Source organism: Protopterus annectens, chromosome 4.part1, assembly GCF_019279795.1.
Source record: "Protopterus annectens isolate FY-2018-M chromosome 4.part1, PAN1.0, whole genome shotgun sequence".
In the NCBI taxonomy this organism is placed as follows: Eukaryota; Metazoa; Chordata; order Ceratodontiformes; family Protopteridae; genus Protopterus; species Protopterus annectens.
In genome coordinates, this window is record NC_056734.1 from 761,942,101 (window position 1) to 761,964,182 (window position 22,082).

General features: G+C 40.1%; 1 protein-coding gene across 6 annotated transcripts in view; it reads left to right on the plus strand.

The window, feature by feature from the left end:
* Positions 1-22,082, plus strand: part of PLCH1 (phospholipase C eta 1) — a 3,453,772-nt gene that overhangs the window by 2,466,094 nt on the left and 965,596 nt on the right. For all 6 annotated transcript variants that reach the window (XM_044070508.1, XM_044070510.1, XM_044070513.1 and 3 more), the window contains one exon: positions 17,968-18,061. In XM_044070508.1, the coding sequence (XP_043926443.1) occupies positions 17,968-18,061 (94 nt within the window). The remainder of the gene's footprint in view (positions 1-17,967; positions 18,062-22,082) is intronic.

Here is a 22,082-nt window from a genome sequence, read left to right on the forward strand (position 1 = left end):
TAAATAGTAGTGTTAGAGAGTCTGAGGTTACAGTTTCCCATTCTCCAGGAATGGAGATATTCGAGACCACCTTCAGTGACATCTTACTCCCAATCATCCAGAAGCCTAACCAAATAAGATGTGGACAGGATGAGAAAGTTCCTTAAAATGCAGATCCAGCTTGAGGTTCTGTCAGTACCATCCCCTGGGAACGTACTGAGTTTTGGGGCAGCAACCCCTCCTTTTCCTTCTCCGTTCCCAATCCACCCTTCTGACACATATGTTTTGGATCTGATCGCTCCACCCCAAGGATGTGATGTCTGTACAAACAAACATGTTGGTAGGCTGGTACATCAACAACCAAGGAGGATGATGTTCCTATCTCCTGTGTTGAAGGCCATAAGAGTTTGGCAGTGGGCGATGTCTTCTGATAATGGTGGATATACCAGGTGGACAAATTGAGCTGAGCTATCTTAAAGTCTTATGAGTGGTCCCTCAATCCAACAGTGCCAACCATGATTTTTTGTCACTGGGGCCAGCCTTGCTGCAATCTGTTTGTATCCTACCTGAACAAAAGCTGCAGCAGTTACTTTGCCCTGATCCTTCCACAGGGACAGTCACAGAGGGTTGCTCTGGTCCACAGTTGGCCCCCATGTTTCCTCTATGCCTTTCACCCACTGCCATTAATGAACAAATTCACACAGTGAGCAAGAATGAGCAAGGCCAGAGTGATCCTAAGTTGAGTGCCCCTCATATTTCCCTTCTGGCCACAACAAATGTGATTCCCCTTCCTGTGGCTTCAACTAGTTCATCCATTATGGATGTTGGACCATTAACCAACGCTATTAACACACCCATCTGGACTGGCTGTTCCGGACTAGAAATCAATGAAGTTGACTGCTTGGTTCCTCCAATTCTAATCTTAGCCAAAGATGCTTATCTTAGCCTAATCTTAGCCAGAGATGCCAGGCTCCTAACTTCGGTTGTTCAGATCATATCAACTTCTCAAAAAACAATCCGGTAATGAGATCTGCAATATGAAATGGCAGGCATTTTGCATTTGGCCTAGATCGAAAGGTTTAGATCCCTTTTCTGCTCCTGTTCCTCCCATTTTAGAACTCTTGTCTGAACTTTCCACAGTGGCTGTAGTTATTCAGGTATCAAAGCGCAAATGGCCATTATTTCAAGTTTCCACGTAGGCTAGAATGACAACTCTTTAGCTTTTTTAACAGTCTTGAAGGCCTTTTTTTCTTCTACAATTAACTCAACCACCCTTTGAACCAGCGGTATCAGTTGATTTTAAGTTTCTCTCTTGGAAAACAAATTTTCTGATGGATGTTACATTACCCAGATGGATTTCAGGGATGCAAGCAGATGTTTTTCATGTTTCACTGCTGCAGTCATCACACTTGGGTTATCTGTCTGCAGGTAGCCCTCAGTGGCCCATATACCAGAGACTTAGTATTTCTGCGTCGCTTGCTGTCACTTCTGGACTGACATCAGGTCATCAGGGTTATAAAAACAGGCAGCCAACGCCATTACATCAGTCTTTCTTGCCGAGGAGCCTGAAGCAGAAGCAGTTCGCATGAGTGCCAGTTGGCTGCTACCCGAGTTTCATTTTCGAAATTGAATCATCCTGAAGTCTTCTAAAGCTAAGTACCCCATTGGGTATCCTTTTTTCTTGCTCTAACAGATGTCAGAAAAAGTCAACAATTGTCTCACCTGTGAAAAGCAAATACCACACCATGATTTCCATTCTTACTGAGTCACCTGTTTAGGCCCAGACCACGATGTACCTCACTGTCAGTTTTGTGCTTTGCTCAATGCCCGAACTATTCATTGTCGGGCCCTTATTGTAGCTAAATACTTTTGTTTTCGATCTCCGTATTCCGAAATGGCTTCGGTAAGTCATCCAACTACTGATCTTCTGAAACAGTGTAAGGATAAAGACAGAGACAGACCGCACTGGTCCAAAACTGCCGACAATGCTTCCGTTAAGCTAGTCGCCAGTTCGCTGGTACTCAGTGAGGTGCTTTCACAGCCCCTGATGCCTGCATAGATGGAGTCGCACCCCACTACCGAGACCCGTTCGGAGTCCGGTATGCCGCGGGACTCTTCTTTGACTATGGAACCTGCAGATGTCTCTACCTTGGATGGGTCCGGAGCCGCTGTGCAGGCACAGGCTTCTGAGGAAGTTCTTTGCATTACTGATATTCGAAACAAACCGACGACTTCTTTCGTCTTCAGTTCTTTCTAAAACCACAGAGTTTCTAAGGCCTAGAGTACGAGCTACGCCTAAAAAACTGACGACCCCAATTCAAGCACCTGTTTCCTTGCCACAATCTCAAATGCTTAAAATGGCAGAAGACCTGATCATGCTGATTAGGGGAAGCCACCCTTCCCCTGCTAAACTAAAGAGAGACCTATCCCCAGCAGCTTTAACTGATCAAGAGTCAGACGACTCTGAGGTTTTTGAATACGAAGACATGCCTTTATCTGCCGATGAGGATTCAGATGCAGAGGAATCCATTCCCTCTCCTTCCCCTCCAGAGGATTTTTCTTTTGGTGAAACCCTACATACTTTGAGAGAGCATTTCTACTGGGAATGCCAGGATTATCCTCAGTCCAAAAAGAGACTCGAGGAATTTTTAGATCTACCACAGCACAAACCCTTAGCTATCCCCTCCTGTTCTGGATGTTGTGGATGATGTATTTATGGAATCCAGTTTAACTCCTGACACTTTACCCCCTGCTCCAAGGAAACCTGACAGGTACTATAGAGTCCCTGACTCTCACAAATTTCTTTTCAAAAATACTACTGCTGACCCAGAGGTCATCTCCCAAGGACCTAAAGGAATAAACGCAACTACAGCTAAGAATCCCACCTCTTCAGATAGGGATTCCCGAGCTTTAGACAGATGGGGTAAAAAAGTATACACCTGTGCAACTCTTGCCATTAGAGCATTGAATTGTCAGTTCCACATGCTGAAATATCAGCAACATACTATAGAACTTATTAAGCAGAAATTATCTACCTTTCCTGACTCTGCAGAAAATAAAGAATTACAGGAGCTTATGCATTCTGCAAGCCAAGTCAGCAAACATACCCTGCAATGTGGGTTTGATGCCCTAGAAACATTTTGCAGGGCGGCTGTCACAGGTTCTGTACTTGAAGGCATGCTTGGCTTAAGGATCAGACCTTGCTAGACCATGTCAAGTCAAAATTACTGGACGCTCCTTTAAACAAGGACAATCTGTTTGGCACCAAAGCAGAAGAGGTTTTAAAAAAGATGGAAGAAAAGGCTGTCTATGCAGACAGTCAAAGATTTTTTTGCAAGTGCAGCCTCCAAGATTCCGTAGGCGTTGCCCCTCGAAACATTGGTCCTTTCCAGCCCTCTCAAGGCCATCTCAAAGTAGACCCAGGGGAAACAGACCCCCACCAGATTACAGTCTCAGGGTATGCAGAGATTTAAGCAATGGAGTACCTCCACTTCTAAAACAGGGAGTGCTAAGCCATCCCTTTACGGAAAGAATTCACAATGACTTCTCAGCTCCACTCCTCATCTCTGCCCAATTACTTGTGCCCCTAGGAGGAAAACTTGCCCACCATGCAAAAAACTGGACCTCCATCAAAACTGAGCAGTGGGCATGGGCGCCCGCAGGCAGGTGCAAGGGGGTGCACTTGCACCCCCTGGAACGGGCAGGTAGGCGGGAGATTAATTTTCTTTTAATAACCAAAAAAAAAAAAAAAATTTAAGGGAGTTCTTCTTTAAGAACGGTCCCATAGCTTGCTGGTCCGGTCGCATCATGTCTGTGTGTGCAGACGTCCTGTTCCTCTTCACCAGCACTATTTGAAATTACTGTTCACGTCGTTTGGTAAGAGAATTGTGTTTAATGCTGCAGTAAGTAAGGGAATTCCATGCCCACTCTATTTCGCTATTTGTAATTGCTTTTGCCTTCACGTCAAGTAAAGTCAGGTAAGGGAATTTAGTTGCACACAACACTATGTATACATAGAGGGTATTCCAAGACATTTGCTGTGTCATGGCACATTACATATTAATGATTCTGTGTTGTGCTGTGCTGCACGCCAAAGCTGCTTAGTCATGTATCAAGACCAGCATAGCATCAATATTCTGAGAAAAATGGCTATGGAGTAAATTAATACCAGGTAACATTTAACTTCATGCACACTGTATTGTTGTTGGTGGTGGATAGATGAGTCAGTTTTGATGGTACCATTAAGTTGTCTTTGGTTTTGCAAGGAAGCAAGGGAATATGCAACATTTCTGTGGCAGAAGTGACTTGAAAATGTCTTCTTCCAGCTATCAGTGATTATGCTAATACTCTAGATGTTTCAGTATGTGCCTGTCTAATACACTTGCAGGAGGTTTGACTGCCAGCAATGCTGTATATAGAACAACTTTGTCAAAATGCATAGTCTGTTTTTTAACTTAACATAGTGAGTAACATACTGTTGATAACTGAACTACAATATGTTATTATTGGTAATGAGATTATTCCTATGTGCCTTACAGGTATAAAGATATAAAGACTTGAATTAACTTTATAACTTGAAAAATAACTAAGATCATTATATCATTTTAGCATTTCGTGATGTGAACCCTAGCTCTCAAAGAATTTTAATTATCATCATTCATGTCACTGATTTAAATATTTCACTTTCCATATTAGTGACAAAGGACTACAAGACTCTTCTGTAAAGAAAGACCTAGAAAGCACTATATCCATTTTCTCGGCCTGTTCCTCTTTCCTTTCAGCATATCTGAGTCATGAGCATGTACATTTTTAATGCACTGTGACTGTGTTTGTGTGTTTGTAATGTGTGTATGCCTTCTTCCTGCTGCTTCCACAAATCTCTAAAGTGGGGAAAATCTTTCCTTACTACCATATCATGATTTAAATTGAGTACTACAGCAAAAAGATGAACTACCTTACCAAATGCGGTTTGTATTCCTTGCTGAATGTTGTTGTGTCTTTCGGCTTTTCCCGGTTAGGGGTCACCACAGCAGAACTCCGGTCTTCTAGTAATGAGATATTGTTTCTCATCCCCATGAATGGATGTTACTATAATAGTTTTGATAGTAAGGTTTTTCTTTTACATACACACTTCCCCTTTATTAGCATGACCATACTGTCTAAATCTAGCAATCCTTGCATCTCTGTGCAACCATTTAAAGCTTTGCATCTACTTAGGTTTGTTACAGTACAGTAACAGAATGCAGATTCATTTATTCTAGCAAATAATTTATTGTGCTCCCCAGACATGGCATTATTAATAGCAAGTTTTTCTGAGGTTATAGTTTCATAGGTATAATATATTACTGCTACAAGGGTGTAAATGGATATAATGAACATTACATTTTCTCCTTATCTAATCCAATCACTATATTCCCAGCAAAAGTATCATCAGAATTGTGAATATCATATTTTTTTATATATATGTGCACATATTCAGTGTAGATGTTTAAATGTTTATGATGTATTAATAAAGAAAGGGGCATGATTAATATTTATGAGACACTTCACCCAAATAGATTAAATAAGTAATTAGTAACGACATTTAAAATATAACAAAATTATGAAACGGAATTTGTACCTATTAATTGGGTTAATACTTATTCATTCATTCACCTATTTGAGTTTATTTGAGAGATTTTTGTTGTACTTGTTTAATTAATCTCACTATTAGCTTGTTTAATTTTGTCAGCTGTTGGTCTGTTCCCATGGAATTCCTAGCAGTATTTAATGTACATGATTTAAATATAATTTTACATGTTTGTAAAGGTATAAATCAGTTCTACAGGTTTGTAAGGGCATAAACCAAGGTGCCAGTCGATTTTAAAAAGTTTTAATAAAGGTTATTTATATATTTGTTAGTTTGCTTTATTTATTTTACTTCATGTTTATTTCAGAGAAACATTTTGTGTAATTGTCTAATCTCACTGTTAGTTTATTTAATTTCTGATTACTTTCTGATTGTTTCCTCTGGAATTCTTAGCAGTATTTATTGTGTTTGATATAAATATGGTCTGAGAACCTCTTGAAGGTGTGCAGCCAAGTTGCTAAATTATTTTTAAAAAAATTGAATAAAGATTATATTTTCTGAGCTTCATATGAACAACCAAGATGTTACTAATATTAATAACTATGTGAACCCTTTTTATTTATTTATTTATTTATTTATTCATGTATTTATTTATATATGTATTTGTGTACCAGGGTAGTGCACAAATCTCAGTGTTTGTAAGAGGGAGGTAGAGGTGTGTTTGTGTGTGTAAGAAGTAAGCAGGTCTGTGTGTGTGTTTGGAAGAGGGAGGTAGGTGTGTGTGTGTGTGTGCGTGCGTGTGTAAGAGGTAGGTTGGGGTGTGTGTAAGTAAGTAAGAGGGGGAAGGAGTGTGTGTAACGGGGGGTCATACCTCACAGTTATCTAGATGTTTGACTCATATTTTCAGTTAGTTTCTCATAAAATTATGTTGTTTTTTTCTGGCAAATCATTCAGGATTGAAATCAGAAAATAATGGCAAACATTTGAGTTTTAGATTTCATATCCTTTGAAAATGCATACTAATGCAAACCTTGTTGTCCTATCCACTTTCTAAGGAGGTAGGGGGATGTATGTGTGTGTTATACCTTTCAACTCTACAAATTTTCACAGAATGTCCAGATTTTTGCCTTATATTTTTGATCTGTTCTTCATAAAAAATCTGTTTTTTTTTTTTGACAAATCAGTGGGATGAGCTAAGGATTAAAGTTGCTAAATGACATGTATTTGAGTTTCAGACTTAATGTCCTTTAGAAAATGCATTCTAACACAAATCCTGTTATTCTAGTAACATTCTAAATGTGTCCCTAATTTTGGACCTTTGTCCCCAACATTGTAACAGGCTTTGTCTAGATTTCTTGTGTGAAGAGATTGAGAGGTGTGTGTGTGTGTGTGTGTGTGTCTTTATGTATAAGAGGGAGGTAGCATATCCCTCAGTTGTCCAGGTTTTTGCAGAATGTCCAGATTTCTGCCCCATATTCCTCCTAAAAAGGATTGAAGTAACTAAATAATAGGCATTTGAGTTTTAGACTTCATACCCTTTAGAAAAATGCTTGCTAACGCAAATCCTGTTCTAGCAATTTTCTAGGTTCATGAGAGCAATATTTATAATCTGTCCCTATTTATTTTAAGCTTTGTCCAGATTTTTTGCACTAAGAGGTTGAGGTGTGTGTGTGTGTGTGTGTGTGTGTGTGTGTGTGTGTGTGTGTGTGTGTGTGTGTGTGTGTGTGTGTGTGTGTGCGTGCGTACGTGTGTGTGTGCGTGTGTGTGAGTGTGCGTGTGTGTGCGTGCGTGTGTCTGTGTGTAATGCCCTAGTTAGAGTTAGCAGATGGAATTTATTTTCAAGGAATTGTGAGCTTCAAGGGAAGAGAAGTTTACTGCTGCTCATGCCAAGTCTGCTTAAAATGTGCAACTGTTTTGTTTAGCAAATGGTATCATGATTGTGGTATAGAATTTTAAAGCAGTGTTAGTAACACAGCAGGTAGCATCCTTGTATCTTGATGTAGAGGGCTGTAGGTTCTAGTCCCACAGCAAACCAATTTTGTATTTTAAGGGGGTGGGGTGCTGCAGTCCTGAGTATGATGCTGTCTGAATGAGATGCCTAGAAACTATGAATCTGTCCAGCCATTTCCTGTTGCAATATACCAGCTTACTATTTTTTTAATGTAGCATAGGCAATTTATTCTTTTGAGGGCAGCAGGCACTGAATTTGTAGATGAAACACTGAAATACAAAGTTGTTTTCTAGCAACAACATCTTCATTAGTTTCAGATATCTTTAATGTGGAGTTATTCAGATGACTTTTACTTCTGCGGAGATTGTGTATATTGACTGATATTGGTGGATTGTAATGGCAGACGTTTGAGTGGCCTTTTATGGTTGAAATGTTCTGAATTGGGCACTCTGTCGTTATTGGTTTGTATGTTTTGTTTCATTGCTTAGTGGAAAAATGTTCAAAACTATAAATTTAAAACACACTCTAACAAGTGGTGCTGTATTATGCAAGGGATATAATTCATTTTATATATTATAATTAATACATTCAGTAAGGTGAATCAAAGAATGTTTGCATGGCCCTAAAAAATGTGTGCAAGGGCCTATGGTTTGAAAACAGCCCAAAGGTAAACTTAACCTGCCACTGGCCAGATGCATTTTCTTTGAATGTGAGTTTCAATGCTGTTTCAGTGAATGTGAGTTTCAAAGGTAGAGAAGTTTTAATGCTAAGTCTGTTTTCATTGTAAGACTATTGCTTTGTTTAGGTTTAGTAAATGTCTGTCAGTGTTTGTGCTATAAAATTTGAAATAAAAGTTGTAAATGAAATCCAAATATCTGTAATCATTGTAGAAGTAAAGCATAAAACAGTATGCACACTGAGAGATTTGAACAGTGTCTATGACAAATGGGGAGAAATATCCAAGTAATGGGACACTGGAATGGCTGTGTGGGTGGAGGGGGTGGGGCTGTGTGGGCGGGGCTCTGGGTTTGCACCCCCCCCCCTGCAAAAAATCCTGCGGGCTCCCTTGTCAGTGGGTCCTCAGCATAGTATCTCAAGGGTACAAATTTTATTTCCACATGCTGCCAACCCCAGAAGGGTTCCCAGACCTTTCTCTGAACCAGTGGGCAGGGGCACAAAACCAACTTCAATCCCTGCTGTCCGTAAGGGCAATTCAACCCTTTCCTGGTAGGCCAAGGTTTCTATTCCAGACTTTTCCTAGTACCCAGAAAAGAGGGCACCTGGTGCCCAATCTTAGATCTATCCATTCTAAACACCTTTCTGGTGGTACCAAAATTCAAAATGCTCATCCTACAGCAACTTCTCCCTATGCTGTCCAAAGATGCTTGGTTAGCCACCCTAGACCTAATGGAAGCCTACCTGCACATCCCTATCAGGGACTCCTGCAGGAAATGTCTACATTTCAGGGCAGGATCTATGCATTATCAGTTCTCTGCACTTCCCTTTGGCTTATCCACTGCTCCCAGAGTCTTCACAAAATGCCTGGCTCCAGCCATTGCCTACTGCAGACAGAGAAAGATTCAAATATACCCTTACTTGGACAAGTGCCTGATTCAGGCAGACAGTCCGGAAAAGCTGTTACAGCACCTGACATCTGTAAAGGACCTACTAACCTCCCTGGGGTACACTATCAACGAAAAGAAATCAAAACTAGTCCCCAGTCAAAAAATTGTATTCCTGGGAGCAAGCTTGGACACAGCATCCCAGATGGCATTCCTTACTCCAAAAAACAAGCCTATCTGACAGGCTACTTCTCTCAAATGGCCACTAGAACTTAGCTATCCGTAAGGAAAATCCTGCAGGCTTTAGGGTTCATGGCCTCCTGCATTTTACTAATTCCATATGCCAGACTGCATATGAGGAAAATTCAGTGGTACTTAAAAAGTCTTTGGTGCCAACATTCTCAGGACCTGCAAACTGTTATACCTATCATACCTTGTCTTAAGACAGAGTTTATTTGGTGGGCAGCAGCATGCAACCACAACAAGGGACTTCCCTTTATACAACCCACACCACCCAGACCCTAACCACAGATGCATCAGACTATGCCTGGGGTGCACATCTGGATGGCAGGTGCATTCAGTGCCACTGGAGCCCAAACCAAATTAATTTGCACATCAACCAGAAAGAAATGTTAGCTGTTCAACACATACTGACAGCCTACAGATCCCTACTTTCACCAGGGACCCTTCTAATAAAGACCGACAACACTACAGTGATGTGGTACATCAACAAGCAGGGGGGTACCCACTCATATCCACTTTGCAGGCTAACCATGAACCTTTGGAACATGGCCTTGGATATACAGATTCACCTGCAAACTCAATTCTTGCCAGGCAAACAAACCTCTCTGGCAGACGACTTAAGCAGAAATCTCCTAAACCCCCACGAGTGCCAATTAAACCTCAACACCTTCAGCCTTTTAACCCAGAAATGGGGTACCCCAAATGTGGACCTATTTGCCTCCCCCTACAATCACCTGCTTAGCAAGTTCTGCACCAGGGTACCTCACAGCAAGGCCTGGAAAGTAGATGCCCTATCCTTCCAGTGGGTAAACCTCTCAATCTACGCATTTCCCCCTCTGCCTCTTCTTACAAGAGTACTATTCAAGATAAGGCAGTAAAAACCAAGGGCAATACTGATTGCCCCAGACTGGCCACACCAACACTGGTACCTACTACTGTGCAGTCTGTCAACGGTGCCACCATGGCACCTTCCCCAGATCCCAACCCTCCTCACTCAGCAGGAGGGACAGATCTTGCATCCACAACTGGAGACCCTGAACCTTGCAGCCTGGCTTATTCCTTAAATTCTCCTCCAGTGGCTAGCCTAAACAAGCAGGTGCTGGATGTCATTTGTGATGCCAGAAGACCCAGTACAAGGAAATCCTATGCTGATAAGTGGAAAAGGTATTGTTCCTGGGCTCACTCTAAAGGAGCTGATACAGCACAGCCCTCCTTACCTCTCATCCTGGATTACCTAGCAGACCTACTCCACAGAGGCCTATCCTTCTCTTCCATTAAGATCCATGCCTCTGCCATCTCTGCTCATTACAGCACTGAGCCACCTCTCTTCTCTCATCAAACAGTTCTTGAGAGGGGCTAACAACTTAAGGCCACCAAGACGAGCCCCCACCACTGCTTGGGACCTTAACTTTGTGCTGGAAAAGCTCACGCTACCCCCCTTTGAGCCTGCAGTGTCAACAGAGTTAAAATTCCTCTCTTGGAAAACAGCCATGCTTCTGGCCATCACATCAGCTAGAAGAGTGTCAGAGCTTCAAACACTTATGGCTGTGGAACCCTTCATTATTTTTCACTCTGACAGGGTCTCCCTCAGGACTAATCCTACCTTTATGCCTAAAGTTGTGTTCAGTGTGGCCGTCAACCAGTCTATCCATTTGCCCACCTTTTTCCCTAATCCTCAAAATAAGGAGGGAAGGATCCTACACTCTCTAGACGTGCACAGACAGCTCAGATTCTACCTTGATAGGCCTAAGCCCTTCAGGAAATCTGACCAGTTACTAGTCAGCTTTGCACCAGGGGAAGAGGGCAAGGCCATATCTAAACAGACCATCTCCAAACGGATAGCACACCACATCCATTTCTGTTACAAACCCCATGGGAAACCACCCCCTCAGGGGGTCAGAATACATTCCACTAGGGCAACTTCAACCTCTACAGCTTTTCTCAGAGGAGTCCCTACCCAGGGACATTCTGGAAGCTGCTACTTGGAGTTCTGTTAACACCTTCACCAAGCATTACCACCTGCCTATCTTTTCAAATCCAGGGCATGTTTTGCAACTACAGTCCTGCAGGGCATTCTAGCCAGCCCCAACTCTTCTTGATTGCCTCCACCAATTCTTCAGCTTTGGGAATAAACCCAAGTGTGATGACTGCAACAGTGAAACAAGAACATAGTACAGTTGTGTACACTTACCATAAATGTAGATGTTCGAGTGTATTCACTGTTGCAGTCCTGGTTTCCCACCCTCCAGCCCCATTGTCTCTCTCTCTCTCTCCCCTTCTCTATTTATCTTATTCACCCCTTTCAGGGCTACTGGTATTGACTTTTTACTGGTGGTGTTTTTTCCACCATAACTTAGCTCCCTATTTGGGGGCAAGAAAAACTGATGCAATGGCATCGGCTGCCTGTTTTTTTACCCCTGACAACCTGATGTCAGTCCTGAAACTACAGCAACTGACGCAAAAATACTAAGTCTCTGGTATTCGGGCCGACTGAGGCCTACCTGCAGGCAGATAACCCAAGTGTGATGACTGCAACAGTGAATACACTCGAACATCTACATTTATGGTAAGTGTACACAACTGTACTTTGCCTGCAAGCCTCCCTGTCTGGTATTTCATAAAGATAGAGTTTCCTTGAGAACTAAAGCAACCTTCCTTCCTAAGGTGGCATGCGAGACAATGTAAATCAGTCAGTAAATCTGCCAGTGTATTTTTCCCAAATCCAAAAAGGTGAATGCAGCTTTTTATCAGCCTCAGTATCCCTTCAATGCTGTTATTTTTAGTGAATTTGTTGGCATGGTTGTGCTCTTTGCACTGCATTTTCCTGCTTGTTCTGAAAGGTGAATACATATCACATATACTGGACTTTCATCATCAATTTAAGTTCTCGTTTTATAGGACTAAGCAATTCAGAAAATCTGATCAATTGTCTGTTGCCTTTTGAAAGTCTAAATTAACAAAGCAGTTGTTAAGCTTACTCTTTCCAGATGGTTATCAGACTGCATTTCTTTAGTCTGCAGGAAAAAAGGGCAGGTCTCTTCAATCTAAACCTGAGACTCTGTCAACAGCCTTTTCCAGTAGACTAGCTATTGATGATATTTGGGCTGCTGCAACTTGGTCAGCAGTTCACACTTTTATAACTGACTACAACCTGAATGTACATTCCAGATCATGCTCTTCCTTTGGTAACACCACTCTCAGGAATGTCTTCACTTGATACCACCCAGGTATAATGGCTTGGAAATCTGTCCCATGGTTGAATCAGACAAAAATAGATAATACTGGATACGAAAGTTATGTGCTTACCATAAGGATAGATCCATATTACCTGTTTTTTGCCCGTCCCAACCTTCCTCCCTCCCCTTCCGAATTGACACAAAAGGGCTTCTGGTGACTGGGTAGTTCTCTGGTACACCCTGTCTGGCAGCAGTCCTGAAGGACTGCCTTCCAATCCTACCTTTATACCTGTGTGCTAGGTTTAGTCTTGCATATGATTGCTGTAGATTATTTTACTGGGGCAAACTATCTGAGACACGAAAGTGAAGTGGAGGGAATTATAGGTAGGTGAGGAGTCAGAGCCCTGGAAAGAAGAAGCAACAGAGTCTGTGCTGAGACAACCCATGGACGAAAATCAGACAGCATGGCTCTATTGTTATGGTAAGAAAATAACTGTAATTTTTATCATGCTCCAATAATCTTGAAGGATTGCTACATTTTAAGAGTTTGGGCTAGGAAATGTCTAATGATGTTAACTAGAGGTTGATGAGTAATTTCTTTTGGCTCATTTGAAGGCATGTAACACTGTGTATAGATAGACATCTGACGCTAGCTGCCACAAACAAGCAAAGACTGCAGAAGCATAGAAGGATTTTCTTCAGTTGTTTGTATATTTACATTGTGGTGTACCTCATCAAGCTTAGTCTACCTGGAAATATCGTCCATTATATACAGTTGCACCTTTACAGGATTGCAGAAATTTCCAGCTGTAGCAATGCAGCAAGAAGAGATTTTCCAGTGAGGAGCTCTAGATAACTTTAAGTCCCCCTCGCTGACATAAGGTCTAAATGTTCACAGATATATCTGTGTGTGTATGTGTGTATATATATATATATATATATATATATATATGTATATATATATGTGTGTGTGTGTGTGTGTGTGTGTGTGTGTGTGTGTATATACACAGAAAGTACATGAGACTTTCATTTGGAAGGTCAGGCCATCAAACTACAGTTTCCCAGACATAAAAAAGTGTGGAAAACAAGAGCCTGTTTAGGAGTGCAGTGTATCCCTGAGAAGAGGAGAGCCATAGTAAAAGCAAAAAAGTTTGCATAGTTCAGTGAAACCACTCTATCTAAGGAGAGAAGACTCACACTAGTCCACAGCTTAAAAGAGGGTGGAGACATTCATCATTTCACCACTGCTGCAGTAGCCATAGCTATGTGGTTTATATCCTGCTAATGATATAACAGCCAACATGCATCCAAAGCTTCAAGGGCTCCTTCCATGCACCTAAACCATTAGTCAGCTTGAAAAAAAAAACAGTGATTTGGGGCACCAAGCCCTGCAGAGCTTTACTGATACAAAAGAAAGGTCCTCTTGTGGGCTTTTTAGGATTAACAATCAGTTAATGCTTTCCATTGCTGGGCAGATAATGTCTCTTTTGGGGAAAAAATCCTGTTTTTAATTTTATGACTTAAAGTTGTCTTTTTCTGTGAAATTAGTTATACTGGGGAAAAAAGGTGTTTTTATAGACTGTCGCTTGACTTTTAGTGACCTATAAACAGGAATGTTAAGTTTTTTCTTTTGTGGAAAAATGTTGATAAAACTAATTCAAAACTACTTTTTCCTTGGTAAAAGGATGTGTTGTTTTACTTTTAGGGCTGGAGTAAGTGTTTAAAGTGTTCTTAAATGTGTTTTTTGATGGAAGAACCTTTTTTTTTTTTTTTTTTTTTTTTTTTTACTACTGACTTGTTTTACTGACTACTGCTGCCAAGGCTTCTCCATGAATCAGGCCTCTTTTTCAACTTTACTATGGAACTGCCTACCAGTTATTCAGTTCTTCCTTCTTCCAGCCATAGAAAGAGGAAAATAAACAACCTTTGTCAGCACAACTGACTGTGAAAGTTCCTTAGTCACAAATGGATGATGCTGCTATGCCCATTTCTAGTTCCTCAGACTATTCTTTTTTCTTGGTTCCCTCTGGTGTAATCCCTACAGGCACTGTGGATCCAGGGGTAAGACATGTCTTCTGCAGCTTTTGGAGTGCCCTTGGCAGGAAGGGAGAACTAGTCTTTCTGATCCTGGAAGGAGGAGAAGGAAATATCTCTTTCCTAGTCAGAGTGGAACACATGTCCTTATGAAGACTTTGCGTGGCATAAGTGTGTGCTTCTTCAGAAATTCCTGTCAAAAAGAAGCAAAAATCATAAGATATATGTCTTCTTCTGTCTTATTTACTTTGGAAAGGAGTGAAATATTGGGCTTGGCTCGGAGTTTAGTTTAGGCTCTTGACACTTCCAGTTCTGCTCTTTCTGGCAAAAGAAAAAGGGTTTCTTCATTTTGTGATGAAGTTCAAGATTTTGCACCACAAAGTGATTGTAAATGGACAATATATTTTTTTCCTCCTCAGGTTTTTCATTCCAATTCTGAAGAAAGTGTAGCTTCTTTTAGTCCCTTTTAAGGCTTCTCTTTTTCCCTAAATTATTTCCAGAATGAATCAGTTGTTTAGTTGGAAAATAATGACATTCCACTGTCTCTGAAGAAGTATGATTTATTGCAGCTGAAATTTCCTGAACCTACGCCAATTCCTCCTGTTCTTTTAACATTGGAGGGATGTATTTGATACATCCTGTGACTTGTTTGATAGCTGACCCTTCTGTCTCCAAAAAGGCAGATAGAGGATATAAAGTTCCACAGTATTATAAGTTGTTATATTCTAACCCCAGATCAGATCCCTCTGTGATTGTGGTGAACCCAGCTGCTGCCAAACTTTTGATTAATACCAATTCCTCCCCTTCTGGCAAGGATGGGGAAGCTTAAGATAAATTTGGAGAAAAGTGTAGTCTTCTGCAACGCTTAATTGTTAGAGTTCTCAGTTGTCAAACTCGTATGTTAAAGTTCATGCTTGCTTCTTTTTGTTTCCCTTTCTAAGGAAAATATCTTTGTGTAATCCCATTTCTTCTTTGCTTCATGTAGGTCCCCACTATTTAAAATATGCTTTTGATTCAGCTAATGCATCATACGGGGCTGCTATATTTGGAACTGTTATGAAGAGGATTGCTTGGCTGCATACTTCATTCAAACTTTCTGAGGACAAATTCTCCCTTAGACATAGTGTTAGTTTTTGGCCCATCTGCTACAAAGGTCATTAAAAAGAGTGATGAGAGAGAAGTAAGCAGATCCAGGGAATTTCACAGATTTTTTCAGCTTTCCTTCTCCAAGTTTGTCAAGGGGTTTAATGCAACCTTTTGAAGCTTTTGCAAAAAGCACAGTAAGCAAACAGTGTAAGCTGCTGCTAAGTTACTTTCTACAAAGTAATGGCAGGAAGGTCCCAAGTAGAAAGGAGAATCTCACAGAATTAAAGACAGTTTAACAAGTCTGCATGACTGTCTACTAGATTCCACTCCACCTTCTCTCCCTGGCAAACCTTTAATGCTTTCAGAAAGTCTGAACCTCCATTTCTTTGTTTGGCATAAAATAGTTTCAGACAGTTGGGTTCTGAAAGTAATTCATCACGGTTACAGATGGCTGTGGGAGTCTTTCCCTTGTCTTGAAGAGATTCCTTCTCATCTGCTAGAGCAAACTCCTCTCTTCCTTCTTGTCTTTCAGCACCTGCTGACTCTGGGGATGATAGAAGCAATCCCTCTAACTCAGCTATGAGAATAGATTTACTCAAGAATGTTTATGGTGTCAAAGAAAGATGATTCATGGAGACCAGTTATGGATCTTTTCTTTCTAAACCAGTGTATGATAGTGCAAAGTTTCAGTGTCATCCCTTTACAACTTATCTCTCATTCCCCATTTAAATTTTCTTGCAACCTTAAATTTAAAAGATGCTTATCATCACATTCCTATAGTTCCAGATTTCAGATGTTTCATAAGGTTGTCCATGCCTGGATCATACTATCAGTTCTCTGCATTACCTTTTGGATTATCTATTGCTCTTAAAGGTATTTACAAAATGTCTAGCTCCAGTGACAGCGTACTGCAGACTGTAAGGTATTCACATATTTCCTTAATTAGATGACATGCTAATGTTTGCACAGTCGTTTTCAAAGTGTCTGCAGTCTTTGTCATGGGTGAGAGATCTGCTGCACTGACTAGGGTTGCAGAAGAACGTACAAAATTTTTGTTTCTTTTCCTCACAGGTTTGATTTCATGGAGTGCCTCCTTGATACCCCAGTTCAAATAGCTTTTTTCTTGCTCATGAAAAAGTAGGTCTGTATAGACATGTATTCCTGAATTTTTCCTTTCAGACAACCATCTCATCAAGGGAATTGGTGAACACTCTAGGTCTCGTGACATCTGTAATTCTTATGATTCCTTTAGAAAGACTCCACATGAATAAAATTGAGTGGTACCTAGAATCATTATGGTCTGTACATCAGCATCCCCTACCATTCCAGATTCCAGTTTTGGGGCTTTTGAGAAGGGAGATTCTTTGGTGCTGAGACCACATCAGAATCCATATCTCCCTTTTTCCCTTCCAGCTCCAGCACAGTCTGTAACAACAGACGTCTCTAGACTTTGCTTAGGGGGTATTGTCCATGGGGATAAAAAGTGCAGGGTCTTTGGAACAGAAATAAGCCAAACCAAAATGTAAAAAAAAAATGTTTGCATTTGTAAATGCACTTAACAGGAGCATTACAAATATTTACATACAGCCTAGTGATGTCGTACCTAAACAGGCCAGTGGGAACCAAATCTTACTGTTTGTGCAGACGATCCATGGTAGCCTGGGATGTAGTTTTTCAGTACAGTCTCACACTACAGACATTTTATATCTAGTCAGAGCAAAATTTATGGTTGTGGCAGGGTTTTGCCTGTTTGACCCTATTGTATTAGCATATTTAGTATGAAAATCAGATGTTATGTCTGCTTATTATTATGTAGCAATGTACTTAATACTTAATGTAAACATTAGCTCTAAATGATTATCATTGTTAGTGACCCCAAACTCCAAATGCAATAATGGAAAAAAAGGGGTTATGGATGGATGATTAAAGTATACATAGCTGTGGATGAATAACTGAATGACATTGAAAATTGTTTCAGGTATCTTATGAGAACAATAGCTTAAGAGCCTTGAAAGTAGAATTGCTCATTAACGATAGTACTACCATTCAGACATTTGTACAACCTGTACTTGTCTGCTAAGAAAACATTCTGAGTAATTGTTAAAATGGCATTATATGTATTGTGTTCATTTCTGACATTTTCTTATTTAAATTAATATGCTTGAGCAATCCTATGCATTTGTAGAGAGAACAGAAAGTGGGTGTTTTGTACTGGATTTAATTTGCATGTTTTACTCCTGGCTGCGCATAGGATTATACCATCAAAACGGATACCAAAAGCATATTTTAATTTGTATTTAAATTATCACCTGCAGCATGAATGTGACTATTAAATCACGAGTCAAACTGTCTTTTGTCTCCATACAGATGACTAATGTGACAACTGAATACTGTCTGGACATAGTAAGGAAATTTGAAGTTTCTGAGGAGAACAAGGAGAGGGTTGTCCTAGGAATAGATGGTAATGCATGTATACCTGGGTTTTTATGCATGTGTGAACGTTTTAATCTTAAAATAACAGCAGCGTTTTGACTGTACAGAAAGTGTATTGGTGCTAATTTTCCACAACTTGGTCTACAACACAGAATTCATTAATGGACAGCAAATTTATTACAATAAATGAAATTTCAAAGTGAATGAAAATGTAGTTTTTAAGAACTATTCAATGCTGGTTTACATTTTTCTTGTACTTCAACTGTGCGATGCAGGAACAGTCCTTGCCATCAGAGTGTTTTAACCTTTCTATTTTGTACAAGTAGGCTCTGCTTTACCTAAATGAAGCAGTTGTGGATGCACACTGACCACTGAACACACAAGCATGACAGGGTAAGAATTCCAAACATTCTGCCTGCACCCATTGTCCTCAAAATAAGTGATAGACCGAGAAACCTACACCACCACTACAGGGATTCCTGGACTTTGTCAATACAAATGCCTGGAACAATTAGAGTCCCCACTACGGGGAATAACATCTTGGATCTTGTCCTACTAATATGGAAGCATTTTACACCATCCCTTGCATATTTTCATCACTTGTTAGGTCTGACCATAAAGCAGTTTCCTATAAATTAAAACAGAAACTTAAACAGAGATCCCTTCCACCATAGTTACCAAGCAACTAAGAAGCTTAATAAAATCCACCAAAGCCACGTTTGAGACTAAAATAGCTACCCAAGCCAAAGGCAATCAGAAGGCATATTTTAGTTAATGTTCATAATCTCAAAAGCAAAATGCAGCAATGAGCTGAGCTGATTGTGAACAATGTTACCTACACTGAGGCTAAAGTTATAGCTAACCTACTGACTGATAAATTAAGCTCTAACGTTACTCCTCTCTCCCCTCCATCTGTCCTGCAAGATATACTTGAAACGGGCTCGCCTCCAGCTATCACAAAAGATCAAGTCCTAAAAGTACTGCATCAATATCTTCTGTTGATATAAGAACCAACAAAAAGGTCCAGGTAGTCCGGAGCTCCAAAGCAGTATATCCAATAACAGAAAAAGTTTAAAAAATAATTGCTACTGAAAAGAATGTTAAGCACTTTCGTCCGTTCACATGGACTTCATCAGAACATTTAAACAACCATACCTCACTCCATTTATAGTACACTAATTACATGGTAATTAACTCAATTAATCAATTTCATTAAGGAGTACCAACATTTTAAAGAGGTAAACTCAATACAACAAGTGGTAGGAAGAAATACAAGAAATAAGTCAGCAAAGAACTGTTAAAATTTCACATAGCAGCAGCATTTACTGAATAGATGAACAACTTTCTCTGATAGCGTTTTTGTGTTGTGAAGGCATGCACCTGGATGATACTGTGTTGCTCATAGTTCAACATAGATGTCATTACAACAGTCCTGATCACTGTCTTTTTGCAACTGTATTGCCCTCAATACCATTGGCTTTGACACAACATGGATGATTAGAATATGTTAAATATATCTCCTTGCAACTGCAGCCATTACGGCACTGTACCAAAAGAATTTCTAGATGGTGTTTCCTATCCTTAAGTGACACTCACTTGCTGTGCATACCTTGTTGTCTGTGGCATAGCTCAACACAGCTCAGTGAATCATTAAAGTTCATCTTGTGCATTTTATCAAAATATGGCTTGGATAGATTTGCTGTGTGCACATACTCGTATGCAGCCCTTGTAGTGTTGTGGACAGGACAGCTGGTGAGTGGTGTCTTGTCTGTTATACCATTATCCTATACAATACTATTGGTATGACCATGTCTGCCTCCATATGCTGACATCCTGTACAGTCACTGTAAACTCCCCGGTTCTGATTCAGCCTGTTTATAGTGGCTGGAGCTGCTGTACAACTAGTACTCCAAGAACATTTTAGTAAACAACTCAATGCTACTTGTTTCATGAACTGCATGGCCATAAATTTTACATTGGTGGCAAATTATTTGAAGAGTCCTTTTAGTTATGTTGACCTTTACCATACTGCATTGCACTTGGTTGCTATGGTGATAGATGCACTAAAGACTTCTGAACCTGATTGCAATGGATTATTTTCTTCCTTACGCAGTGCACAAAAAAGGACCTTACAGATGGGGCTGATCATTCCCAGCCCCAGTCAATAAAATAGTATGAAGTGAGATACATTCCGCTGGCATTGTAACTATCAGTATGTGGCAGTTCAACACACTGTCAGCTTTACATTTACAGAGAAGTGTCCAATAGTGAAATTGTTTGAATTTTGCAAACTTGGTCATAATATCTGTGCTTGTTTTTAGCAAAATGCATAGCTATATTTTAAAGCCTATTTCTAGTATGGATGCTAAAAAACTTGGAGACAGAATTAATTTATTAGTTTCTGATGAAAATACAAGAAAAACAAACATGCCATACTAGCTAATTCCATCTGGAAGGACTTTGGTGGTGTTTTACATCACTAAATCATGTCGTACAAGCTATATTTTCTTTAGTGATCATCAAACCTTATAGGTTGTACTGCAAAAGGCTCTGATTCTGTTGATTAGTGCATCACTTTCAAAGTTCTACCTGAATAATGAAATAGTGATCAAAGAACGTACCGAATGATGCGGTGGTGCAGCGGTAGCGTTGTTGCCTCACAGCAAGAGGTTCTCCCGTTCGATTCTCAGCTGGAGTGCAGGGAGTGCCTTCTGTGTGGAGTCTGCATGTCCTCCGTGTGGTTGGGTGGGCATTCAAAAGACATGCGTAAATGGGCGTGCCTTTGTTGAAGGTTGAACGTCGAGCTGGCACCTCGGCGTTCGTTAAAATCTACTGCCAATCATTAGCAGACCGGAGTTCCGCTGTGGCGACCCCTAACTGCGAAAAGCCAAAAGACAACAACAAGTGATCAAAGAACCTACCCTTGGAGGCTTTGTTGTGAACATTTAGGTGACATTTATTTCTAAATTAAACTGCTGATCATAGAAAAAGAACATGCCGACTTGCTTTGAATTACAGATTAAATTCCTGAACAAGATTCCTGAATGACACAGATTTATTTATTTATCATTTTGTTGACCTGGGTTCAGATTGTATTTGAACCCTGGCTGATGGAGCTGATGCTAACAGCTGTAGACCCGCACAGAAGAGCAGTGACTTTATCAGTACTTTGAAGAATTTGCAGTTTACTAGTGCATGGTGGGATGTGATTTTTCTGTCCAGTTACTGTTTAAAATAATGACAGCAGGCAGTACTTATATTTGCTTGAATTTTAAATTATACCACAGAAGAGTTTTTTCTTTTTCTTTCTTTTTTTCATTTGTAGGTGTAGCTGACAGGTTTTAGTATTTTACAAATGAACAACATTTTGGTTTGAAATTAAAACAGTTTAGACTGTATAAATTAAACAAATCTGTTTCTTTAAATGCCAGCTTAAAATGGTTTTATTAATCCTACACAGTATTACTGTAATGGGGATCTTTTCATGAAGGCAGGGAAAGAATTTAATATGAGATAATTGTGTTCCACTAATTTTACAGGTAAAAGACTGCTCGGCGTTACTTGCTACTTGAATGGTACACCTACTGCCATTGATGCAACTTAGCAAGCTGTGCCATTTCCTAACAGTTTTGTTCCCTAGGACTTGTCATATCATTGATTCAGTTTTATTTTTGTGTGAAAATTGTGTAGTTTCCAGTATGTGCCCACTTTGCTCTATAATTGGAGGGATGCATATTTAGAGTTAACATTTGTTATTACTTTTTTGGAAATTAGTCTAGCTGCCAATAACTGTTAGATTTGTTTGGAAAGTATTACTGTTTCAAACTTTTAATTAGTACTTTAGGTGAATCGCTTATCTTCCAAATTTCCTGTAGGTGTATATGTCATATTGTGTCAGTAACTTTGCATATATGTGTGTGTCCTGAACTGGTTTTGGTGCCTTGTACTCAATGAGTAGTAGGATGGATTTTATCTTCCCTGTGACCCAGAAACAAATGAAGTGGATAGCCAGACTGCCTGGATGATAGTGTCTTAATATCTTTTAGTCA